We start from the raw sequence: 12,272 nt of genomic DNA, 5'->3' as shown, positions 1-12,272 counted from the left end.
CCATCCATTTCTCTACGCCTCGGCATTTCTCGTTAAGGTCAGATACTTTAGTTCAATCTGATCAGAGTCCCTTGTAATTCTCCAACGCAGTAGCATTGGTTATCACAGCTTTCAGGCCGTCAAATGCCTGTTGAAAGTCTGCTGTCCACTGGGATTTTTGACGTTTCTTCAGCAAGTCCATCAGTGGAGCAATCACGTCACAAAACTTTTTCACAAATGTTCGATCAAATCCACTCATGCCAAGAAATCGCATTATTTCCCTTTGTCTCGAGGGTATTGAAAACTCCTCAATAACTGTTGGTTTCACATCCCATGGAACCATTCGACCCAGTCTGATTGTATAGCCAAGGAAAGTGACTTGGGCTTTTCCAAATTCACTTTTGGCTAGGTTTACCACCAAACCCGCCTCCTGAAGTCAATCAAGTAACTCCATCAGATGTTTTAAATGTTCTTTCCATGTCTGGCAAAAATGACCAGATCGTCGATGTATACCGCACAATTGGGTAATCCTGAAACAACTTTGTTAGTTAACCGTTGAAATGTGGCTGTGACGTTTTTTCATGCCAAATGGCATAACTTTGATTTGGTATATACCATCTGGAGTCACAAAAGCTGAAATTTCCTTCGCCCTTTCGGTAACCTTTAAGTAAATCCAGTTTGGAAATACAAGCTGATTGTCCCACTTTCTGAATACAATCCTCCAGATGTGGGATAGAATAAGAATCCGTTCTTGTAACTGCATTAACCTTTCTATAGTCCACACACAACCGTTGGGTACCATCTGGTTAGGTACCATCAATATGGGTGAGCTCCATTGACTGCAACCCACTTCAATTCTGCCATTTTAAGCATAGTCTCAATCCCTTTGTTAACCTGTGCCAATTTTAAAGGGTTACGTCTGTATGGATGTTGTTTGATTGGAACAGCATTTCCCACATCTACATCATGTATAGCCATTTTAGTACTTCCCAATTTATCTCCACAAATATGCCCATGTGACATCAATAACTCTTTCAGGTCAGTCCGTTTTTCCTCTGGAAGATAACTCAACAATTTATCCCAATTTTTAAGAACATCCTCTTTTTCCAATCTAATTAGAGGTATGTCAAATTCACAGTCATCTGGATTTGGTTCGTCACTTTGAGTTAGAATCATTAAAACCTTCTCCTTTTTCTTTCCTTCCCTTTCAAAGTACCTTTTAAGCATATTCACATGACACACTCGGTGAGTTTTCCTTCTATCTGGTGTTTTTATCACATAATTCACCTCACTTAATTTCCTTTCAATCTGATAAGGTCCACAAAACCTTACTTTTAAAGGTTCACCTAGCACTGGTAACAATACTAAAAATTTATCTCTACTGCCAAAATTATGAACTTTGGATTTCTTGTCCGCTACCTGTTTCATCACATTTTGTACAGCATTTAAATGTTGTCCAGCCAATTCACCTGCTCTATTTAATCGTTCCTAAAATTTGACACGTAATCCAATAATGTAATTTCCGATTTCTCACTCACCACTTTTTCCTTAATGAATTTAAGTGGTCCTCTACCTCATGACCAAAAATTAGTTCAAAAGGACTGAATTTGGTTGACTCGGGTGCATCCCTAATTGCGAACAGTACGAATGGAATTCCTTTATCCCAATCCTCAAGATAATCTTGACAATAAGCCCTCAACATTGTCTTTAATGTCTGATGCCACCTTTCTAACGCTCCCTGCGATTCTGGATGGTACGCAGTTATTCCTCCGCTATCAATAATGTTTTTGAATAACCTTGAGGTAATATTTGATCCTTGATCTTATTTGTATTTCTTTGGGTAGTCCATATCTAGTAAAGAATTTAAGTAATTCCTCCACAATCTTTTTAGATGTCATATAACGTACTGGAATGACCTCTGGAAACCTAGTAGAGATATCCATATCGTCAAAAGATATTGATTCCCACTTTTTGTTTGAGGAAGCGGTCCTATGCAATCAATTAGGACCCTTGTAAAAGGTTCTTCAAATGCTGGAATGGGTATTAAGGGCGCTGGTTTTATCACTGCTTCCCTATCACTTGACATGTGTGATATGATTGACAACATTTAACTACATCTTTATGTAGTCCAGGCCAATAAAAATGTTTTTGGATTTTAGCTTGAGTTTCCCTTATTCCCAAATTACCTCCCACTGGTGCCTCATGTGCAACTCGCAACACCTCCTTTCTATACCCTACCGGCAATACTACTTGATGAACTTCTGCCCACTTTTCATCTGCCTGCATATGTACAGGTCTCAATTTTCTCATCAAGACATCACTTTTATGGTAATAACACTCTGGTATACACGCAGATTCCTCTTCCGTGTATGCTTTCTGATACATCCATTTTATTTCTACATCTTTTTGTTGTAACTCCGCCAATTTTCCTGAACTAAAAACATCTGCCTCATCCTCCACCTGGTTGTTCTTTTTCAACCATCTGATCAAAAATAGTTTCTAATAATTGCACTTCAACGTCATCTTCACTCTTTGATTTCTCCTTTTTTCTTAATCTGTGACTTTGCGACCTTGTTGCTACAGAATCTGGAAAAATCCCAGGATATTCGTCCTTCAACACTTCAGTTGTCTGATTTTCCACTGGCTTATCAACCACAGTAGGCATCACTCCCACCTGCGATCTAGCTATATCATTATCCAAGAAGATAAACTGTATTCCTGGACAAGATAGTTTCTCTATTACTCCTACTACCACATCACCACTCTTCACTGGACTTTCCAACCTTACCTTATATAATTGAACACTACTCTCACCCTGAATTCCACATATTACCACCTTTTCTGGCAACATTCTTCCCAAACTACATAACTGCTCAACTCTTACCATTAAAGATTGACTAGCTCCTGTACTTCTTAAAATGTGACTTCTTTACCTCTCCTGCTACACATAAGTAAACTTTACCCACACAAGTAAATTCCTTAAAGACATCTGGAACCTTCTTATCAATGACCTCTTGATCAGGCTGTACAATCTTTTGCACCCCCTTCGCTTCACTTGGGCTTTCCTTTACCACTTTAACAAACCCCACTGCCTTATCCTGTTTTACCACATCAGCCTTCCCAGTGCTTTTCTTCAACCACCAACACTGTGACTTTACATCGCCTCGTTTATTACAGTGAAAACATTTGAAACTTTTCATGTCTCTTCCACCCTCCTGGATTTCTTTTGTAATCTGAGGTACACTCTCCTTATTATCTCCCATCAGATAACCTTTACTTTACCACTTGTGTATTTAACATGTCCCCAGTTTCTATCCCTCAAACCAAGCTTTGATTTATGAACTAATTCATAATCATCTGCCATTTCTGCTGCTAATCTCACAGTTTTAACCCTCTGCTCTTCCACATGAGTTCTCACTACATCAGGAATTGAATTTTTAAACTCCTCCAAAAGTATAATTTCTCTAAGAGCTTCATACGTTTCGTCTACTTTCAAAGCCCTTATCCACCTATCAAAATTACTCTGGTCCTTTCAAACGCCATGTATGTTTGACCAAATTCTTTCCTTCAATTTCTAAACCTTTGTCTGTAGGCTTCAGGCACTAGTTTATATGCACCCAAGATGGATTTTTTTCACCTCTTCATACATCCCAGATACCTCTTCCGGTAATGATGCAAACACTTCACTAGCTCTACCTACCAGCTTTGTTTGAATCAGTAATACCCACATGTCTTGTGGCCATTTCATTTGTTCAGCCATCTTCTCAAATGAAATGAAAAAGGCTTCTACCTCCTTCTCGTCAAACCTTGGCAATGCTTGGACATATTGAAATAGATTTACACCAAGCCTTCGACTTTGACGCACTTTCTCACTATCCTCATCACTATCACCAACTATATATTTCCCTTTACGTGTGCCAATTTTAACTGACTGTCATGTTTCATGGCCATTTTCTGAAGTTCAAACTCTCTCTCTTTATCTTTTTCCCTGATCTGTATCTCCCTTTCTCTTTCTTTTTGCTCTGCTCAGGCTATTCTTTCTGTTTTTCTTTCTTCTCTCTCTTTTTCCTCTCTCTCTAACTTTCTCTTTCCTCTCTCTCTCTTTCGTATTTAAGCTGCTTTAATTATTTCCTTTTCCTCTCTGTCTCTTTCGTATTTAAGCTGCTTTAATTCTTTCTCATATTCCATTTGTTTAATTTGCAACTGAATTTTTGCCAATTCCAATGAGTCAAACTGTATCTCGGGCAACTGTAAATGCTTAGCCACCGCCATAATGACCTCATCTTTTCGCATTTTGTCAGGTAATGTTAACTGCAATGTTTTTGTCAAATCTAACAGCCTGCTTTTAGTCTCTGTCCATAAGGTACTGTGTTTGACCGTCTCCACCCCCAAAAACTTCAGAGCCTCTGAAAGAGCCGTTGTCCGCAACACACTCCCTACTTAAACTAAAATACCACACATGAAAAGCAACCACAATATGCTCACCCCTCACTGTCTTTAATATCACTGAGCCAATCCAATAGATAGACTTTTATCCCACTCGAGCCCCCAATCTGTTATGGGCCAGGTTTAGAGAACCCTAAAGTGTATCATGAAGTTCCCCTGACCCACAACTTTTAATAGATTGTGGTATGGGGAGCACATGGCCCACTCTACAGGAATGGTACAGTAGAAATGGAAAGTATTTTTTTGAAGCAAAACCATGTTTATTCTATGAACTCAAGTTAACCTTTTTAAAACATACAGTGAATATCTTAGCAGCCATTAATCCAAATACAACCTCAAAGACCACAACACTAAGTAAACTTTTAAGTTTTCCTTTTTAACATCTATACGACTGAAAAACAAAAGCTTTATCAGAAGCACATCAGGTTAAAGTCACTACTGAAAACATTTATAATTCTGAATTCACCAAATGATCAAGAGATAGTCTTTTGATGGCAGAGAGATCAACAGTACACTTGCTCTGTCTGGCTTCAGCTCCAACACTGAAAACAAAACTAAACCACACCCTGCAGCCTGCTCAAAAACGAAGTAAAAAGCTGACAGACAGCCCAGCTCCACCCACTCTGACATCACTGCAGGAGTAAATACCCATTTCTCAAAGGTACTCTCACTACAGATATTTATATATACACCCTTTTATAAGCACTCATTTCTTAAAGGTACTCTCACATGACAGAGTATCCAATTTTTTTTCCAATTAAGGAGCAATGTAGCATGGCCAATCCACCTGCCCTGCACATCTTTTTGGGTTGTGTGGGTGAGACCCATGCAGACACGGGAGAATGTCACGGGAGCAGCCTTCACAGACAACATGTCCTTCCTAAGTTGTGGGGCCCAGGATTGTTCACACTGACTCTGGGTGTGGAGAAACCAGGGCTGTGTGTAGACTGAAGTGTGACTTCTACCCCCTGGTATTTGAGTCCTTGTGATGGAAGGGTCAGTGTTCCATCAGGCCCATGACATTTTTTGGACCTATATAATCTCATAAGTCTCTTTGGATATCCACTGTTCATAACTTTTTACCATTCAGAAAGATTCCTTTTAAGCACAGATGGAAGATGTGTGAGGATATTTCCTCAAATATTAGATCTGTGCATTCTAGCAAGTCCAAAGAAGTAAACTGCAAACACTGATTGAGTGACATCTTTGTTGTTGGAATTGCAGAGCAATTGCGAGTGGTGATCAAAGAACCTAGCGGACCGATTGTGGAAGGTAGCGATGTAATCCTGCAGTGTGTAGGTGATGGCGAGGACATGTCTCATGTGAAATTCCAAATGTACCACAAAGTGAGTTTCTTCATTGCATGCACTAACTAAATGTTTCTGTGTTCTTTAATGAATTAAAACCTTATTCAAGAGAATCTTCTAAGGAAGAGGAACCTATGAGCAAGGTAGCCCGCAAATATACCACAGGCGTATGGAGCTGATGGGGCAGAGGAACTGATAGGCTAATACCTGTTTCACTATTGGTAATGCAACCACAGGCATATGTCAGGGAGAAGGGAATATTCTACATGCGGGAAAGGAGAACAGGGCACTGTGAGAAGCGGTAAATGTAGGAACTTTGAACATAAGAATTATGAGCAGGCGTAGGCCATCTGGCCCCCCAAGTCTGCTCTGCCATTCAATAAGATCATGGCTGATCTTTTTGTGGACTCAGCTCCACTTACCCGCCCGCTCACCATAACCCTTAATTTCTTTACTCTCTACCTTTGCCTTAAAATCATCCAACGAGGTAGCCTCAACGACTTCACTGGGCAGGGAATTCCACAGATTTACAACCCTTTGGGTGAAGAAGTTCCTCCTCGACTCAGTCCGAAATCTGCTCCCCTTATTTTTGTTTTATTTTTTGAGGCTATGCCCCCTAGTTCTAGTTTCACCCACCAGTGGAAACAACCTCCCTGCTTTTATCTTAATTCCCTTCATAATTTTACCCGTTTCTATCAGATCCCCCCCCCTCATTCTTCTAAATTCCAATGAATATAGTCCCAGTCTACTCAGTCTCTCTCCTCATAAACCAATCCTCTCAACTCTGGAATTAACCCAGTGAATCTTCTCTGCACCACCTCCAGTGCCAGTACATCCTTTCTCAAGTAAGGAGACAAAAACTACACAGTTCTCCAGGTGTGGCCTCACCAGCACCCTATACAGCTGCAACATAACCTCCCTGCTTTTAAACTCCATCCCTCTAGCAATGAAGGACAAAATTCAATTTTGTCTGTATCTAACCCCGTGCTGTACCTGTCCTGGGAGTGTTTGGTGGGGACAGTGTAGAGGGAGCTTTACTCTGTATCTAACCCCCTGCTGTACCTGTCCTGGGAGTGTTTGGTGGGGACAGTGTAGAGGGAGCTTTACTCTGTATCTAACCCTGTGCTGTACCTGTCCTGGGAGTGTTTGGTGGGGACAGTGTAGAGGGAGCTTTACTCTGTATCTAACCCCGTGCTGTACCTGTCCTGGGAGTGTTTGGTGGGGACAGTGTAGAGGAAGCTTTACTCTGTATCTAACCCCGTGCTGTACCTGTCCTGGGAGTGTTTGGTGGGGACAGTGTAGAGGAAGCTTTACTCTGTTTCTCATTAATTATCTATCTGCCTTGGGCATGGGTTTGGCATTGCGTCCCTGAAATGGAAGGTATTATATTCCCAGCACTAAGATCCTTCATCTTGATAAACATTAATAAATAATAAAACGAGGTGAAAGGAAATATCACATTGCATCTCATTCAGTGTGTGACTGTAGCTGAAATTCAGTTTTGTAAATTGACTACCGGGAAACTACTTTAATGTTACATTTCCTTGTCTGCTTAATTTTAGTGGCTTAGATCCTGGTTCAGCATTGATACGACAACCTCGTTTCGTTGCTGGTATTACAATTTCAATGTCACCAGAGACAATGGGGAGTTGTCGCTTCGAGTCAAGCACATGTACAAGTGGCACGCGGGCCCCTATAGATGTATCTCCAATGGATCTGACAGCCAGTCTACCTCTGAGAATATGACTGTTCCTCTTCAGTGTAAGCGATGCATGTTTATTGCGATTTCCCTTTTTCCAAATTTTGCATCCTTCCCTGATCATCTCTTTCCCTTTCCCCTTCCACCCCTCTGTTTTCGTCCCATTCTTCAGACTTCCACTCTCCTACTTTCCCAAGCAAAACTCTGTTCCCTTGTCACCAACTTCCAAACCCCCCATCCGAGAGCAGCCCCATCCCTATAGCAACTATCTGAAACTGAACCAGGCTATTGACACACCTTTGTGTCATTTTATACCCTGGGCGGATCTTCTGGCATCATATACACGCCATGGCTAAAACCATCTATTTCCATCTCCATTACTTCACTGACTTCTGCCACTGCCTCAGTTCATCTGCCAAGGGAGCCTCAGGCATGCTCCACACCCGACTGTTCCAACTTACCTTTGGCTGAGTTCCCACATTCAACCTTCTGTAAACTTCGGGTTTACCAGTACCCTGCCGACCATGTGCTAACTTGGCACCAAGTCCCATTTCACCTCTTGCCTCTGGGCTCACTGACCTACATCAAATTCCAGTTAAGCAATGTCTTCATTTTTAATGTCTCCAACTCCGGCCTCTTGAGCATCCACCGATTCCCATCGCTCCACCATTGGTGGCTCTGGTGCCCTACCCTCTCGTATTCGAATTCCTTCCTGAACCTCTCCCTCTCTCTCTCTCTTTCTTTCTTTCTCTCTCTCCCTTCTTGAAAATCAAACACTATGGCTGAGTTTTTGGTCACCTGACCCTTGCCTAGCTTGATGTCACACGAGTGGTGGATTATGTTTTGAAGTATCTTGGGACAGTTTACCTAATTGAAAATGCTTTAAAAATTGAGGTGGCTGCTGTTCTATTGGCTGCCTACTGTCTCAATTCTTCCTATCCTCACCCCCTTTATCCAGTCTTTGTCTGACTATCTCCCTCATTCCCTCAATTTTCTCCTTTGTCTGTCTGCCTCATTCCTTCTCTCATTCCATCCCCATGTTATTCTTGTTCTCAAATCCCTGCCCTCTCCTGTGTCTCTCTCTTCCCTGTGTCTCTCCCTCAGCTTCTCCCTCTCAATCTCCATGCCTGCCTTTACGCCTCTCCATTTTCTTCTCTTTGTTTTTTGACTCTCCCTCTCTCTGACTTGTTCTCCCTCAGTCCATCTCTCTTCCTCCCCTCACTCTTTCTATCTTAATCTGACCTCATCTCTTTGTCTCTCTCCTCTGCCTCTGCCTCTTTTCTTTGGTTTCTTTCCCTTACCTCAGCCTCTCTGCTCTCTGCTCTCTCTCTCTCTCTCTCTCTCTTCTGTCTTTCTGTCTCTCTCTCTCTCTCTCTTTGTTTCTCTGCCTCCCTTTCTCTTTGTTTCCCGGCCTCCCTTTCTCCTCTCAATTTGTGGCTATTCTTTTCTTCTGACTCACTTCTCTGTCTCTCTTTTGTTTTCTCTCTGGCCTGTCCCATCTGTCACTCTTGACCCCTCTGACTTTCTTTCTATCTCTCGCTCTCTCTCTTTCTCACTTTCTTGCTGTCTTCCTCTCCTGCCTCTGAATCTCTTTGTATTTTCATTCAACACAATTTGTTTTGTTTAAAAGATCTTAATGGAATATCGATCTCGGAGCCTGGGAGTATCTTCAGTCGTTACATCAAGGACCCGCGAGTTGTGAGAGTGCTCCGTGGAAAAGATGTTGAGCTCAAATGTTGTGCCACCTCATCAGAACCACCTGTCTACCAGTGGAACAGAAAGGTTAATAGAGACCTCACAGCTCATGTACAGACTGATTCATAGCATTATCTAATATAAAGGACACACAAATAGACCATTCAGGCCAACCAGTCCATGCTGTACTCGAGCCTTGTCCTGTTGTTAATCATCGTCCCAATATCACCATCTCCTTCTATTCTTCTGTCCCTCATGTGTTTATTCAGATTGCCTGTTAAATACATTGACACGATTCAGTTCAAATACTCCCTGTGAGAGCGAGCCTTGCGTCCTCTCCACGCCCCGCGGGAGCGAGCCCCGCGTTCTCCCCGCGGGAGCGAGCCCCCCGTTCTCCCCACGCCCTGCGGGAGCGAGCCCCCCGTTCTCCCCACGCCCCGCGGGAGCGAGCCTCGTGTTCTCCCCACGCCCCGCGGGAGCGAGCCCCGCGTTCTCCCCACGCCCCACGGGAGCGAGCCCCGCGTTCTCCCCACGTCCCTTGGGAGCGAGCCCCGCGTTCTCCCCACGCCCCACGGGAGCGAGCCCCGCATTCTCTCCACGCCCCGCGGGAGCGAGCCCCGCGTTCTCCCCACGCCCCGCGTTCTCCCCACGCCCTGCGGGAGCGAGCCCTGCGTTCTCCCCACGCCCCGCGGGAGCGAGACCTGCGTTCTCCCCACTCCCCGCGGGAGCGAGCCCCGCGTTCTCCCCACTCCCCGATTTAAAGAAGTTTCTTTTGAATTCCCCATTATTGGTGACTGTCGGGGCAGCATGTTGGCACAGTGGTTAGCACTGCTGCCTCACACCGCTGAGGTCCCAGGTTCGATCCCGGCACTGGGTCACTGTCTGTGTGGAGTTTGCACATTCTCCCTGTGTTTGCGAGGGTTTCGCCCCCACAACTCAAAGATGTGCAGTATGGACCGATTGGCCAGGTTAAATTGCCCCTTCATTGGAAGAAAAAAATCAATTGACCACTCTAAATTTAAAAACAAATTAGTGACTGTCACGCATTGATGACCCCGAGTTCTGGTCTCCACATATTTATGGTGTCAGACTTGTAAATCTTTCGTGCACTCTCTCTCCATTTTTTTATAATATAATGACCAGAATTCTGCATAATACCCTCAGTGTGAATTGTCTGGATCCTTAAGAGCAAACACCAGAGGCAGTAAAACTGATCTCGCTGACGTTAACCTTTAGACTCCAGGACTGTCACTTGGCTCCTGCACAGGACAACCTTTACCCCATACTGTTTAATGAATGATTCCATAGAAGATGAACCGGGACAGAATCACCACATTGGGTTGGGCCCTATAATCATTAAGTTTTGACAATATATTAGCTATCTCACTTCAGGAGGTTAGAGCATTGTATCTAACCCCGTGCTGTACCTGCCTGGAAGTGTTTATTGGGGACAGTGTCGAGTTGTGTTTTTCAAACTTTTTTTTCCAGAACTCATTTTTACCAACCGACCAACCTTCGGGAACCACGCCGCCTGACATTCGCGACCCACCATTTTCTCTTACCTTTAATGTGAGAGGTGAGCCTGCTTGGTCCTCACAATCTCACTCCAATTAGGTTCACAGGAGGCGAGGACTATGCGCATATTGGCTGCAAGGTTCAGACAGTTGCTTTGTGCCGTCTTCATCTTTCTGAGGACGGAAAATCCAACCTCGCACATGTAGGTTGTTGTGAAGGGCAAAAGCAACAAAATGCTTGTTTTACTCAGCTCCGGATACTCGTCAGAGATGCTACTCCAGAATGATGAAAGCCTCATTGACGTGTTTTTAATGTGCGTCACAGCTGAGGTGCAGAAGTTCAGTTTCTTCATTTGGAGTCAGCTGCAAGTTATCAACTGATTCTGGGGTCTCAAACTCACCCACCTCTTCTCTCTCAAAATCTTAAATTTCTCCTCTGGAAAGTGGGGACCAAAATTGTTGATCAGTGCAGCCAGATGCAACTGAATAAGGCTTGCCAGTCCATTTTCAGTTTCCTTATTGATGCTGTTTTCTTCGATGGTTTTCTTTCATCAGCAAACGAATCCGCAAGAGAGGACAATTTCTTGAGGAGGAAAGCATCAATTTCATACCTTGGTTCATAAACTCTAGAGTATCACCCAACCCCTTGACAGCCAACGTACTTCTGTGTGGAACAATAAATGTATGTGCTCAGCCCCTATATCGGAACACAGAGTCTCAAAAGTCTGGTATCGAGTTTGCTGCGTTTAGTGAAATTCACAACTTTCACAATTCCATTCAACACCACTTCAAGATTGGATGGAATTCCTTTCGATGCCAGTACCTCATGGTGAATAAAACAATGATTCCAAACAATGTCCTGACCAGCTGCCTCCTTAATCCTTACTGTAACTCCGGAGTTTTCCCAGTCATGTTGGCAGCTCCATCGCTTGTGATTCCTCTGCAACGAACCCAGTCAAGCCTGTAAGTTCCATCCACAAAGCTATTCAATGCTTCCGAAATCTCTGCGCCAGTCGTGTGGGTTGGTAAAGTTTTAAACTTTCATTTGCCAGCACTTCCCTGCATATAACACACATGGGCGTTGCATCCTGATTTGCATTGGCAAATTAATAATTCCAGACCTTAAAAAATCATCATACTGCTTTGTGCCTGATTTCAGTTTCTTCTTAATGGGCTGTTCACCAGAGACTCTGGAGCTCACACCAACACGGCTTTGTCCTGCTGTGGATTCTCCTGAACAGCTCACACCAACACTGCTTTGTCCTGGTGTGGATTCTCCTGAACAGCTCACACCAACACTGCTTTGTCCTGGTGTGGATTCTCCTGAACAGCTCACACCAACACTGCTTTGTCCTGGTGTGGACTCTCCTGAACAGCTCACACCAACACTGCTTTGTCCTGGTGTGGATTCTCCTGAACAGCTCACACCAACACTGCTTTGTCCTGGTGTGGATTCTCCTGAACAGCTCACACCAACACTGCTTTGTCCTGGTGTGGATTCTCCTGAACAGCTCACACCAACACTGCTTTGTCCTGGTGTGGATTCTCCTGAACAGCTCACACCAACACTGCTTTGTCCTGGTGTGGATTCTCCTGAACAGCTCACACCAACACGGCTTTGTCCTGGTGTGA

General features: G+C 43.7%; 2 protein-coding genes across 2 annotated transcripts in view; one reads left to right on the top strand and one right to left on the bottom strand.

Moving 5' to 3' along the window:
• The window catches only part of cadm4 (cell adhesion molecule 4), a 547,921-nt gene that overhangs the window by 28,416 nt on the left and 507,233 nt on the right, over positions 1-12,272 (bottom strand). The window lies entirely within an intron of this gene.
• si:ch211-79k12.1 (uncharacterized protein LOC568891 homolog) overlaps positions 1-12,272 on the top strand; it is a 33,200-nt gene that overhangs the window by 5,829 nt on the left and 15,099 nt on the right. Inside the window, exons 2-4 of the mRNA XM_038812889.1 lie at positions 5,650-5,771; positions 7,295-7,493; positions 9,062-9,213. Of these exons, the coding sequence (XP_038668817.1) occupies positions 5,650-5,771; positions 7,295-7,493; positions 9,062-9,213 (473 nt within the window). The remainder of the gene's footprint in view (positions 1-5,649; positions 5,772-7,294; positions 7,494-9,061; positions 9,214-12,272) is intronic.

Source organism: Scyliorhinus canicula, chromosome 12, assembly GCF_902713615.1.
Source record: "Scyliorhinus canicula chromosome 12, sScyCan1.1, whole genome shotgun sequence".
Taxonomy (NCBI): Eukaryota; Metazoa; Chordata; class Chondrichthyes; order Carcharhiniformes; family Scyliorhinidae; genus Scyliorhinus; species Scyliorhinus canicula.
Note: the sequence above shows the minus strand (reverse complement) of the source record. Positions and strands in the feature narration are given on the sequence as shown.